Here is a 12,801-nt window from a genome sequence, read left to right on the forward strand (position 1 = left end):
ACATGTATATGCATGTGTATATATGTATGTACATATACACACACACATACACACATGTATATGCATGTGTATATATGTATGTACATATACATACACACACACACACACACACACACATATATATACATACATCATACATACATAAATATATATATATATATACATACATGAGAAATTATAATAGACTGTGAAATAAATATAAACAGTGATTTGGAGCAGGGGTAATAATTAAAAGAAAAATTTAAACGAATGACTTTTACCAGGGTAGAAGAGGTGAGTGGCGGGTATCTCGGTGTAGTGAGGGAGTGTTAGTTTTTTTTCTTTTTTTTTTTCTGAAGTTCTGGTGTTTAAATAAAAATGTCCTCTCTATATATAAGTTAATAAACATGGAAAGAAATTAAACATTTAACAGATTGTTCACAAACCACTCAAAATAGACTGAAGTTTCATACATTATTATCATATTTTTTATTATTATTTTTTTTTTCAAAAATTTTTTTTATTGTTTTGTTGTGTTTTGTTTTTATTTTCTTTTGGTTTCATTTTGATGTAAATAATAAAACAAGACGCACAGAGGAGGGGGGTGGAGAAAAATGGAGATAAAAATAAAGTGGGGGGGGGGGCGAAAAAAATGAAAGAAATTTTGGTCTTTGAAATGTTTATCATAATATTTAAAAAAAAAAAAGAAAAAGAGAAAAATCAATAAAACTAAAAAGAAGACATCTCTCACTTGTTGCCATGGTAATGTCACAGTTTGTGTGTGTGACTGGTACTGTCTTTCAGTGTTTTGTGGTCTTTTTTGAAGATGGGTGAAAAAAAAAAAAGTACAAGAACCAACCAACCATCCAACCATCCAACCCGAGGACAATAGCTTGAGTGCATTATTCACCTGGCTACGCAGTTACCGTGGCCGGCCAATATAGCGATGGGGGGTGGGGGAGAAGAGAAGTGAATAGTGGCAGGGGTGGGCGGGTGGGTTTAGGTAATTAAGGTAAGGTAAGGTAAGGTAAGGTAAGGTAAGGTAAGGTAAGGTGGTCAGGTATTGTCGAGATTTATTAAAACTCTTGGGTTGGGAGTGAAAAAAATGAAGGAAGTATCCACAGGCTTCCAAGCTGTGGTCCCTCTGGTGGTTTCCTCTACGTCTTTGTGGCTTTTGAGTCATTGTGATCGCAACTGTTGTTATCTTCACGACTCATCGCCAACTTCTTCATCTGACGAATAACTGCTGTTGCATTGTAGGCTTGCTTTAAAAGAAACAAAAAGAGGAAAAAGAAAGATTAAGATCGAAATAGAGTGATGGCATCTGACAGTAACAATGGCTCAAAGACCTTAAAATATGTGGAACAGCAGGATTAGGGTTGAATAAATCAAACACGATACATCTCTTTATATATAAAGCTGAAGTTGTCTGTGTGTATGGCAGGTTTGGTAGCCTTCAACTAACACTATCTCCTCTGAGACCCTGCGGCGCAAGTTGACCAAAATTGAGAGTATGATAGAAGAAGGCTTGCTCTTCCTTCCATAAAAGAAAAAATTCAAATTGGATCATGTTAACACCAAAAATTATTTACATCAAAAAGGTGCTTTTTTTCCTATGAAAATCCCTATTTTTTACGCGTTTTTGACTGCTGTGTTACCATTTTTCAGTGTATTTCAACCAGAAAAATGTTCACTTAAAGAGAATAACAGGCTACATAATGCACATTTTCTACTTTTCAAAAATTCCAATTCTAAAAGAAAACAAGCCCGAGCAACGCTGGGCTATACTGCTAGTTATATTATATATTTGATAGTTGGAAGCACTCTGTCGGTTACGACGACGAGTGTTCCGGTTGATCCGATCAACGGAACAGCCTGCTCGTAAAATTAACGTGCAAGTGGCTGAGCACTCCACAGAGACTTGTACCCTTAACGCAGTTCTCAGGGATATTCAGCGTGACACAGAGAGTGACAAGGCCGGCCCTTTGAAATACAGGTACAACAGAAACAGGAAGTAAGAGTGAAAGAAAGTTGTGGTGAAAGAGTACAGCAGGGATCACCACATCCCCTGCCGGAGCCTCGTGGAGCTTTAGGTGTTTTCGCTCAATAAACACTCACAACGCCCGGTCTGGGAATCGAAACCGCGATCCTACGACCGCGAGTCCGCTGCCCTAACCACTGGGCCATTGCGCCTCCATTTTATAGTATGACTGGTGAACGATAGTGTTGTTGGCTACATTGGTTCACTGCATATCTGACCGTACGAGTGACAAGGGATTGTCTGTAACTTGATGTAAAACAAACATTATAAAGAACTTGCTTTGAGATGTACCAGCTTTTCCATTATCTCACTGATATTTATATAGGAGCACTCCATCGGTTACGACTATGAGGGTCCCAGCTGATACGATCAACGGAACAGCTTGCTCGTGATATTAATGTGCAAGTGGCTGAGCACTCCACAGACACGTGTACCCTTAACGTAGTTCTCGAGGAGATTCAGCGTGACACAGAGAGTGACAAGGCCGGCCCTTTGAAATACAGGTACAACAGAAACAGGAAGTAAGAGTGAAAGAAAGTTGTGGTGAAAGAGTACAGCAGGAATCACCACCATCCCTGCCGGAGCCTCGTAGAGCTTTAGGTGTTTTCGCTCAATAAACACTCACAACGCCCGGTCTGGGAATCGAAACCACGATCTGATATTTACATCCTTTAGCACTACACATCATTGAAAAATATTCATATAAACACATACACACACACAGAGTAATGTAAAGTGACATTATTAACCGTTGAACTACGATGCGTATATACATACACACATATGATTGTGTGTGTCAAAATTAGTAATAATTATTATTACTAATGTTAGCAGTTTGTAACAGAATTCGAAGAGCACTTCTCAAAATACTTTGGTGCACTAGCGTAGCTGGAGTGTGTGCCGTTCGGGGCGGCCCTTCCATTTGCCACCCCCGGACCCCACAAAAACTACATATTGCCTATAGCAATAGCCTACAAAAGGATGAAAAGTACCTATTTCTTTATTACCCACAAGGGGCTAAACATAGATGGGACAAACAAGGACAGACATAGGTATTAAGTCGATTCCATCGACCCCAGTGCGTAACTGGTACTTAATTTATCGACCCCGAAAGGATGAAAGGCAAAGTCGACCTCGGCGGAATTTCGACTTTGCCTTTCATCCTTTCGGGGTCGATAAATTAAGTACCAGTTACGCACTGGGGTCGATGAAAAGTACCGCCCCTACCGCCCTGCCCCCGCCCCACGTTATGCTAGCGCTTTGGCGTATTTTACGTTACTATGTTCTGAGTTTGAGGTCGCTTAAGTAACTACCAGTAGTTTATTCAATCAATTGCCTGTTCCTATTGCTCTGCGCCTTTCATTAAAATTTATTCTTGGACGTTTTATTAAAATACGCTCGCAGCCAAAAAAAAAAATATAAAAAATTCAAGGAAAGCAAAACAGACGGCTAATTTAGAGTTACCTCCCTTGGTACAAGTCACCGCCCCCTCCCTCCCTCTTTCTCTCATTCGATTTAACTCCGATAATTAAAATCAAAAAGACACACCTCACATAATGGAAACAGGAAAAATCTATCGTCAGTATCTCTGGTCTCTAAGAGAGGTACATAAATATTTTCATTTGAGTATAATTAGGGTAAGAGATTTTCCATTGCGTACATCATACACTAAATCACTGCAAACACGAATTATCGAAGTTAAAGCAATTGCCGCAAATGAGTTATCTCCCTTAAGCCACCTTTTCTGAATATGAATTTCATCTCGGAGGCGCATGGCTTACCGGCGAGGGTGTTAAGACTCGTGATCGCAAGATAGTGGTTTCGATTCCTGGACTGGGTGATATGTTGTGCTCTTGAGCAAAGCATTTCATTTCATGTTGCTCCAAATGAGTAATCCTGCGACGGACCGGTGTTCCATCCAGGTGGTGAATATATACACCATGGAAGCTGGGAAACCAGCCCTTATGAATCTGTATGACTCGAGAAGGATCTTTATCCTATATTTAAACACCCACAAAGTTATCAACCACCTCACCAACAACAACACTGAACACCTTTTTGATCTCCATGTGTCTAACACACGTGGACATGCCTACAAAGTCAGAAAACAACACAGCTCCCATGACTTTCGGAAACATTTTTTCACGCTCAGGGTTGCTGAAGCATGGAATAAACTGCCTGCGTCAGTTGTTGACTGCCATGACACTGCATCCTTTAAGGCCCTCATGCTTTCCGAAATCCGCCGAAACTACACCTGATTATATATACACTTTAGATGAGTTGTAGTGCACCTGAGCACTGTACACAATTATTATTATTATTATTATTATTATTATTATTATTATTATTATTATCCCACCCAGGCAATAATAACTAGAGTCTCTTTCAGCAGTGGATTCCATTGTGTAACGTAGGCATGCCTACAAAGTAAAAAAAAAGCACAGCTCCCATGACATTCGGAAACAGAGTTGTTGAAGGATGAAGCAAACTACCTGCATCAGTTATTAATTGTTGAAACATTGCAACTTTTAAAACCTCCATGCTTCTTGAAATTTGCCAACACTACACATGCACAGATGTATATCATGGCTCATACACTGTTCCTTTTCCTGACTTTTGAACATTAATCTATGTACTATACATGCACCTTTGATTATTATTACTATATATGCACCTTTCATTAATATCATCATCATCATCATTATCATCATTATTATATGTTTGACTTTTGTTTGTGTTTGTACAAGTTGGCTCCAAGTCTCACCCAGAGACCGCAAGAAACAAGTTAGAAGTTCATGTTGGTGTTATGCCTAGGATGCCATATATTATTATTATTATTATTATAAATTGCAGTGGAGGCGCAATGGCCCAGTGGTTAGGGCAGCAGACTCGCGGTCATAGGATCGCGGTTTCGATTCCCAGACCGGGCGTTGTGAGTGTTTATTGAGCGAAAACACCTAAAAGCTCCACGAGGCTCCGGCAGGGGATGGTGGTGATCCCTGCCGTACTCTTTCACCACAACTTTCTCTCACTCTTACTTCCTGTTTCTGTTGTACCTGTATTTCAAAGGGGCCGGCCTTGTCACTCTCTGTGTCACGCTGAATATCCCCATTAAGGGTACACGTGTCTGTGGAGTGCTCAGCCACTTACACGTTAATTTCACGAGCAGGCTGTTCCGTTGATTCAGATCAACCGGAACCCTCGTCGTCATAACCAACGGAGTGCTTCCATTATAAATTGTCAAACTGTCAAGCTGTTCAAGCAAAACCCAAATTTAAGTTGAATTTAGTATAACTTGGAAAAATCTCATCAAATTTCTTTAGAATAGAGTCTATTCTAAAGATTAAAAAAAAAAATCACACACATGCATGCACACACATGCACAGGCACACACACACACATCATAAATACATGTGACTGAATGTAGATAAAGATTTTAATTTATATTTACCTTCCATTTAATTTTTGCAAAATTCTTTTTCATTTGGGCGCTGACTGATGCATGAATATTCTTGTCCAATGCAGTATTTCCACTAATCCTACAATTGGAATATCACATTTAATTACCAATATTAATTACAAAATCAACAACAAACACCAACAATATCAACAGTATTTTACACCATCACTTGGTTGAAAATGTCATAAAATATACAGAGAGGAAAATTTAGGGAGTTACTTAGATAAATAGCTGTGTTGATAACCACACTTATACACATACATACAGACAATATATATGTCTGTATATATGTTCTTTAAACATATTGAAGTGTTTTATTACTTTTTCATACTGGCAGGGTTAGACAGAGTTTATTGAGGTAGACTTTATATTGTTGGGAGGACAAGAAAAAATGGAAAGATTTGTTAAAGTCATTATGCTATTGTAATAACACACGCACTAATTCTATTTCACTTATTATTATTACTATTATTATAATTATTATTACTGAAGACAGCAAGCTAGCAGAATTGTTACTACGCCAGGTGAAATGCTTAGTTCTCAGTTCAAATTTCGCTGAGGTCGTCTTTGCCTTTCATCCTTTCAGGATCGATAAATTAGGTAGCAGTTGCATACTGGGGTCGATCTAATTGACTGGCCTCCTCCCCACAAATTTCACGCCGTATGCCTATAGTAGAAAGGATTATTATTATTATTATTATTGAAGGCGGCGAGCTGGCAGAATTGTTAGCATGCCGGGTGGAATGCTTAGCAGCATTTTGTCTGTCTTTACGTTCAAATTCTGCCATGGCTGACTTTGACTTTCATCCTTGATGAAATAAGTACCAGTTACGCACTGGGTTAGATATAATCGACTATTCCCTTTCCCCCAAAATTTTCAAGGCCTTGTGCCTTGAGTAGAAATAATTATGATTGATGGCAGCAAGCTGGCAGAATCGTTAGCATGCCAGATGAAATGCTTAGCGATATTTCGTCTGTCTTCACATTCTGAGTTCAAATTCCACCGAGGTCCACTTTATCTTTCCTCCTTTCAGGCTCAATAAATTAAGCATCAGTCAAGTACTAGGGTCGATGTGATTGACTCTCCAACTCCTGCCAAAATTTCAGGCCTTGAAAGGATTATTGTTATTATTTGTCAATTCGTTAAGGTAGGAGAGTCCAATTTGCTGGACATTGTTGTAGAGCTGAAAACGAAGCAATTTCTACTCTTCTCCTCTGGAAGCCATCTACTCGCAATACCAGAGGGCGCACACTCTCCTACCCTGATGTAATCTCCAGGGATACAGGCATCCAGCAACAGGACCTCCGTAATGCTATGATGGACCGTGAAGTCTGGCGTAGCATGGTAAATTCCATTGTCTCGACCACGGTCGAACAATGATGATGATGATGATGAACATTTAACCAATTGCTTGTTTGATTTATTGCTCGTCAAAGTCCTTTCATTACCCTTTGCAATCTCATCAAACCCATGCCCTCTCTATTCCAGGACAGTACAACCTTACCGACACACAACAAAATATCTTGTAAACTCCCTTGTACTCTGTTGGTTACGATGATGAGGGTTCCAGTTGATCCGATCAACGCAACAGCCTGCTCGTGAAATTAACGCACAAGTGGCTGAGCACTCCACAGACACGTGTACCCTCGAGGAGATTCAGAGCGACACAGAGTGTGACAAGGTTGGCCCTTTGAAATGCAGGTACAACAGAAACAGGAAGATAAAGTGAGAGAAAGTTGTGGTGAAAGAGTACAGCAGGGTTCGCCATCTGCCAGAAATTTAGGCGCCTTTGCTTAATAAACACTCTTAACGCCCGGTGTGGGAATCGAAACCGCGATCCTGTGATTGCGACTCCGCTGCCCTAACCACTGGACCATTGCGCCCCCACCTTTGTAAACTAAATAATAGACAAAGTAAAACCAGTGTTCCGTATTTACGTATATTTAAAATAAGGCTACAAGAGTTAGCTCCCCTCTAGACTTCACTCATAAAATGAAGTAAAATGACTGAATTAGTTTTATTTGATTAACAACGAGTAGTCAAATGAAAAGGGACACTACTCAATGTATTTGTACATCTCACGAAACAATTGAAGTCAGCAGTAAGTTGAGCTAGACAGGAAAGAAGCTTGATATGCTAGAAATAGCAGCCAAATTTTCCTCAAATCATTGGTACTATAGTTATACATACTGCTAAAAAGGGATGGCCATGGATAGATTGCCTTTGCACATCGGTCTCTCATTCAAGATTTACATAGACAAAGACAATAAAGGGAGCAAACTGGAGTACTTCTCTGTGGACACATGACTTGCTAGAAACAACAGTCCTCTCTCTCAGACCACAACTCACTGACTTAAATAAGGAACAACACATGCGATAATGCACTCCTAGCTATACTATGATCGAATGAAATATCATTAATTAACTGGTACATATTTTATCAATTCCGGGAAAAGAAAGGAAAGATATTTATCTTGGCAGGATTCAAACTTGGGAATTAAAAGGGTGAAACTAAATACCATAAGGTATTTATCCTGTGCGTGTCTATCCTATTTATCTTGTTTGCCCCCACCAAACTTGTGTGCTATGATAATAATAACTTAATTCCTGACTGCTATATATTGTGGATGAATACTCCATGTGGTCACTTGATGGGGAAAGTAAGTACATTTTCTTGCAGAAGCTGTGAACAAATTGTGAAAGGATCTGTTCTATACTATTATATGTGAGGCTTTCTAATACTTCAAGGAAGATGGTGATGATGTAGATGATGATGATGATGATGACAGTATGATACTTTATAGTGGAAGCAACTTACCATGGATGAGCAAGAGCCTGTTTGCAAGTATACCGCATTGTGGCATCTTTACACATGAGGTTTTTTATAAAATCTGTTGCTGAAATATGGAATTGGAAGAATAAATATGGAATTGTATGCAACAATAAAAAAAAAATGAAAAAAAAAAAAATCATAAAATGTAAGTTTGTTACAGTACAAATATTATGTAGCCCAGATTTCATGAATGCTGAAAAGAAAGATTTGCTTTTTTTGAAGTCCATGAAATTTGAAATATAAAAGATAGATGTAAAAAAAAAATTATGGAATATATTAATTTTGATATCAGTAAGAAACTAAAAATAAGGCGAAACAGTTCAGGTATTAGAAGTGCTACAGCATGGCCTTTGCTATGATACCTAAAACAAACAAAAAGATCCATAAAAAAGAAAGCAAATAAACCAGGATCCAGGAAAACTGATGATGGTCTGTGCTAGAACAAAAGAGACTAAGAAAATTTCTTTTTAGACTGGCTTCCGTGCTGGTGGCACATAAAAAGCACCAACCGATCGTGGCTACTGCCAGCCTCCCCTGGCACCTGTGCCTGTGGCACGTAAAAGGCACCCACTACACTCATCGAGTGATTGGCGTTAGTAAGGGCATCCAGCTGTAGAAACACTGCCAGATCAGACTGGAGCCTGGTGCAGCCTCCTGGCTTCCCAGACCCCGGTCAAACCGTCCAACCCATGCTAGCATGGAAAACGGACGTTAAACGATGATGATATTTAGGGTAACAAGAAGTATTGTTACATGTCATGTAATGAGCTCAAATCAGCTTAAAACATATTGTAAATATATTTATCCATTCAAAATATTATTGCCATCGTCAGAAATAACATTTCCTCAGCTTCAAACCAGTTTTCTGTTTACTCAATGAAAGGAAAAAAAACAGGAAGAGAAATATGTTTGGAGTATTGTTTAGACAGACATTGCCTCTGCTTCTGAATGGTTTTCCATTGGGAAAGTGTTCAAGTGACCTGAATAAGTGAAAATCTAATGGTGCTACGTCTGGTGAGTAAGGATGATGGGGTAGAGCTTTCTAGCCTAATGAGTTTACCTTTTCTTGGGGAGAGTTCACGAAAAAAACAAAAGACGAAGATAGGTGGTGTACAAAACAAACAGATGTATTAGTATAACGCTCAGGAATAGAAAATGTCTTTTACATTTCGAGCCTATGCTCTTCTACAGAAAGGAACACAGAAAAAAAACAAGGAGAGAAAAAAATGTGTGTAGTGGCTAATGATCTATCTATCATGGCGACTGATATATATATAGGGAAAGTTTACGAAAAAAACAAGCGACGAAGACAGGTGGTGTACAAAACAAACAGATGTATTAGTATAACGCTCAGGAATAGAAAAAGTCTTTTACGTTTCGAGCCTATGCTCTTCTACAGAAAGGAACACAGAAAAAAAACAAGGAGAGAAAAAAATGTGTGTAGTGGCTAATGATCTATCATGGCGACTGCCGGACAGAAGGGTCACACAGGAGAGTGAAGAAGTAGGGGAGATAACAAAGTAAAGATGATCCCCCACCAACATGAAGGTGCGTGTGTGTATAAGAGAGTATGTGGGTTATTTTGTTGAATTCACCACTTTATTCTCAAGGGACAGCTTATTAGGCACCCATTTCCATTCTCTATACACTTTTCCCAATCTGCTTAGGATAATCTTACGCAGTGGATCAAGGTTTATTACTTTGATGTAAATCCCCATCACTTGTAATTTTCACTCCATCTACCAAATGCACTAATAAGGTTCTTGTTGACCAGGGCTATAGTAGGATCCACTTGCTCAAGGTGTCACACAGCAGGACAAAACCTGGTACATAACTTAAGGACATAAAACTTCAGCCTATTTTAACAAATTCATTCAGTATCTGGACATTGGTATGAACAAATTTAACGAGCATATTAAGGGTCACCACCACCACATGACCCTAGGGTACCTTTATCAAAAATACAATACTGTTGCTGTCATCTGGTTCAGGTGTAAAGTTTGAGAACAATACGATATCCTGGTTCATGATCTTCTACTGTAGGAACCCACGAGTTGCACAATCTACCTTCCTTGTCTCCTGTCAGTCTCAAACACAGTGCTAAAATGTTCACAGATGCCATCATTCTCCTTTACACAAAGCTTCAGTCCACCCTACCCTATAAAACTGCCAACATAACAGCTTATAGTGGATTAGTAATGTTTATAGTGAATGGTAGAGTACACACACAATGTGTGCAATGGCCCAGTGGTTAGGGCAGCGGACTCGCGGTCATAGGATCGCGGTTTCGATTCCCAGACCGGGCATTGTGAGTGTTTATTGAGCGAAAACACCTCAAAGCTCCACGAGGCTCCGGCAGGGGATGGTGGTGATCCCTGCTGTACTCTTTCATCATAACTTTCTCTCACTCTTACTTCCTGTTTCTGTTGTACCTGTATTTCAAAGGGCCGGCCTTGTCACTCTCTGTGTCACGCTGAATATCCCCGAGAACTACGTTAAGGGTACACGTGTCTGTGGAGTGCTCAGCCACTTACACGTTAATTTCACAAGCAGGCTGTTCCGTTGATTCGGATCAACCGGAACCCTCGTCGTCGTAACCGACGGAGTGCTTCCACACACACAATGGGAGAGTACACACACACACACAACATTGTGGAGGCACATGGCCTAGTGGTTAGAGCAGCGGACTCGCGGTTGAGGGTTCGAATCTCAGACCAGGCGATGTGTGTGTTTATGAGCAAAACACCTGAGCTCCCTGTGGCTTCGGCAGAAGTTAATGGCGAAACTTCTGCTGACTCTTTTGCCACAACTTTCTCTCATTCTTTCCTCCTGCATCTTGCAGCTCACCTGTGACGGACTGACGTCCCGTCCAGGTGGGGAATCTATACGCCAAGAAACCGGGAAACCGGCCCTTATGAGCCGGGCATGGCTCAAGAAGGAACAAACAACAACAACACACAACATTAAAGAATAAGAGAAAGTTACTTACCTGATTTTGAAATCTCGTCCCAGTAAGGGGAATCAAATTCGTATTCTGCCCTTAGAATCTGTCTGAATAATTCAGCATCGTGTTCATCATAGAAAGGAGGATAACCACACAACCTAACAAAGAAAATATAGAATATTTATATAGTCATGAATGCATAGAGGTAGGGGTTCATGTCCCATGTGTACGGCAAACCTTACTTTTTACCACTGGGGGGTTATATGCCTCAATATTAAGGTATTTACCTTAGTCAACACATGGTGATTGCTTATAAGCATTAAGCTCATAAATATATATATATATATATATATATATATATATATATATATATTAAGTATAGGAAAGAATGGAGCTGAACGAAGATTTAACAAAATTCCTTTATTTTATTTTCGACATATGTTTCGAAGTCTGCAAAGTCCCTAATTCCGAGTGAATAAGGAGTCCATTATGCAGCTTTCTCTTCAGGGACTTTGCAGACTTTGAAACATATGTCGAAAATAAAATGAAGGAATTTTGTTAAATCTTCGTTCAGCTCCATTCTTTCCTATACTTAATATATAAAACTTCAAATTTCCGCACTAAGGCACGGAATTTATGCCCTATGGTCGTAACTTCAACCGTGCCTTTTCTGTTGTGAGTTTGCTACCCAGGTATCAGTTATCTTTCGAATTATCGGTAATAAGATAATTCATTTGTCTACTATATATATATATATATATATATATATATATATTCACATTCAAAATGTGACTGCATGTGTACCGTTGGCGATTTTTTTTTTCTCCGTCTTCCCTTCTTTGGATCTTTCCTTTTCCTATGTTTCTGACGAAGAGCTCCACTTGAAACGTTAAATCCTCTTTCTTTCCTTTTCTGAGCGTCCAATAACACTATACTTGTTCCACATCCCGGCGGTGTTGTTTTCTCTTTGTGTTTTCATGTTTGGATTAACTTTATATATATGAATAGATGTGTGTATCTTTCCCTTGTTAACAATTAACATGGAAAAATTAGATAAATAGTTACAAGGGTAGCAAAAAATCACACAAGTAAAAGTTTGTAACTCTTTGTTTATAAAGGTAGAAACTTCGGGTTTACGTGAAATTTTTTGTATAATATATAAATAAATAAATGGAGTTTAACGCAGGTGTAATTTAAATTCTTTTACTTCCGACACATGTTTCAAAGATATCACTGATATTATTCCAAAGGAATAATATGGTGTAAAACAATGTAATCTTTTTTTCAGGGAAGTGAAGAAATGAAACTCGTCAATAAGATATTTTAACAGAATGATGTATAGTGAACGCTATTAATATTGTTTTACACCATTTTATTCCTTTGGAATAATATCAGTGATATCTTCGAAACATGTGTCGGAAGTAAAAGAATTTGAATAACACCTGCGTTAAACTCCATTTATATATATATATATATATATATATATATATTCTACTTCATTTTGGATTTGGTTTGCAAGATTCTTTATGTGAGTTTTTGTGTT

The 12,801-nt window shown here is 38.8% G+C and overlaps 1 protein-coding gene across 1 annotated transcript in view; it reads right to left on the bottom strand.

The window, feature by feature from the left end:
* Positions 1–262: 262 nt before the first annotated feature.
* LOC115217463 (calcium/calmodulin-dependent protein kinase type 1) overlaps positions 263–12,801 on the bottom strand; it is a 254,820-nt gene continuing 242,281 nt past the window's right edge. The window contains exons 7-10 of the mRNA XM_029787169.2: positions 11,304–11,416; positions 8,300–8,378; positions 5,472–5,559; positions 263–1,244 (exon numbers count right to left, since the gene is read on the bottom strand). Coding sequence (XP_029643029.1) covers positions 1,137–1,244; positions 5,472–5,559; positions 8,300–8,378; positions 11,304–11,416 — 388 coding nt within the window. The 3' untranslated portion in view covers positions 263–1,136. The remainder of the gene's footprint in view (positions 1,245–5,471; positions 5,560–8,299; positions 8,379–11,303; positions 11,417–12,801) is intronic.

This window comes from Octopus sinensis, linkage group LG11 (assembly GCF_006345805.1).
Source record: "Octopus sinensis linkage group LG11, ASM634580v1, whole genome shotgun sequence".
In the NCBI taxonomy this organism is placed as follows: Eukaryota; Metazoa; Mollusca; class Cephalopoda; order Octopoda; family Octopodidae; genus Octopus; species Octopus sinensis.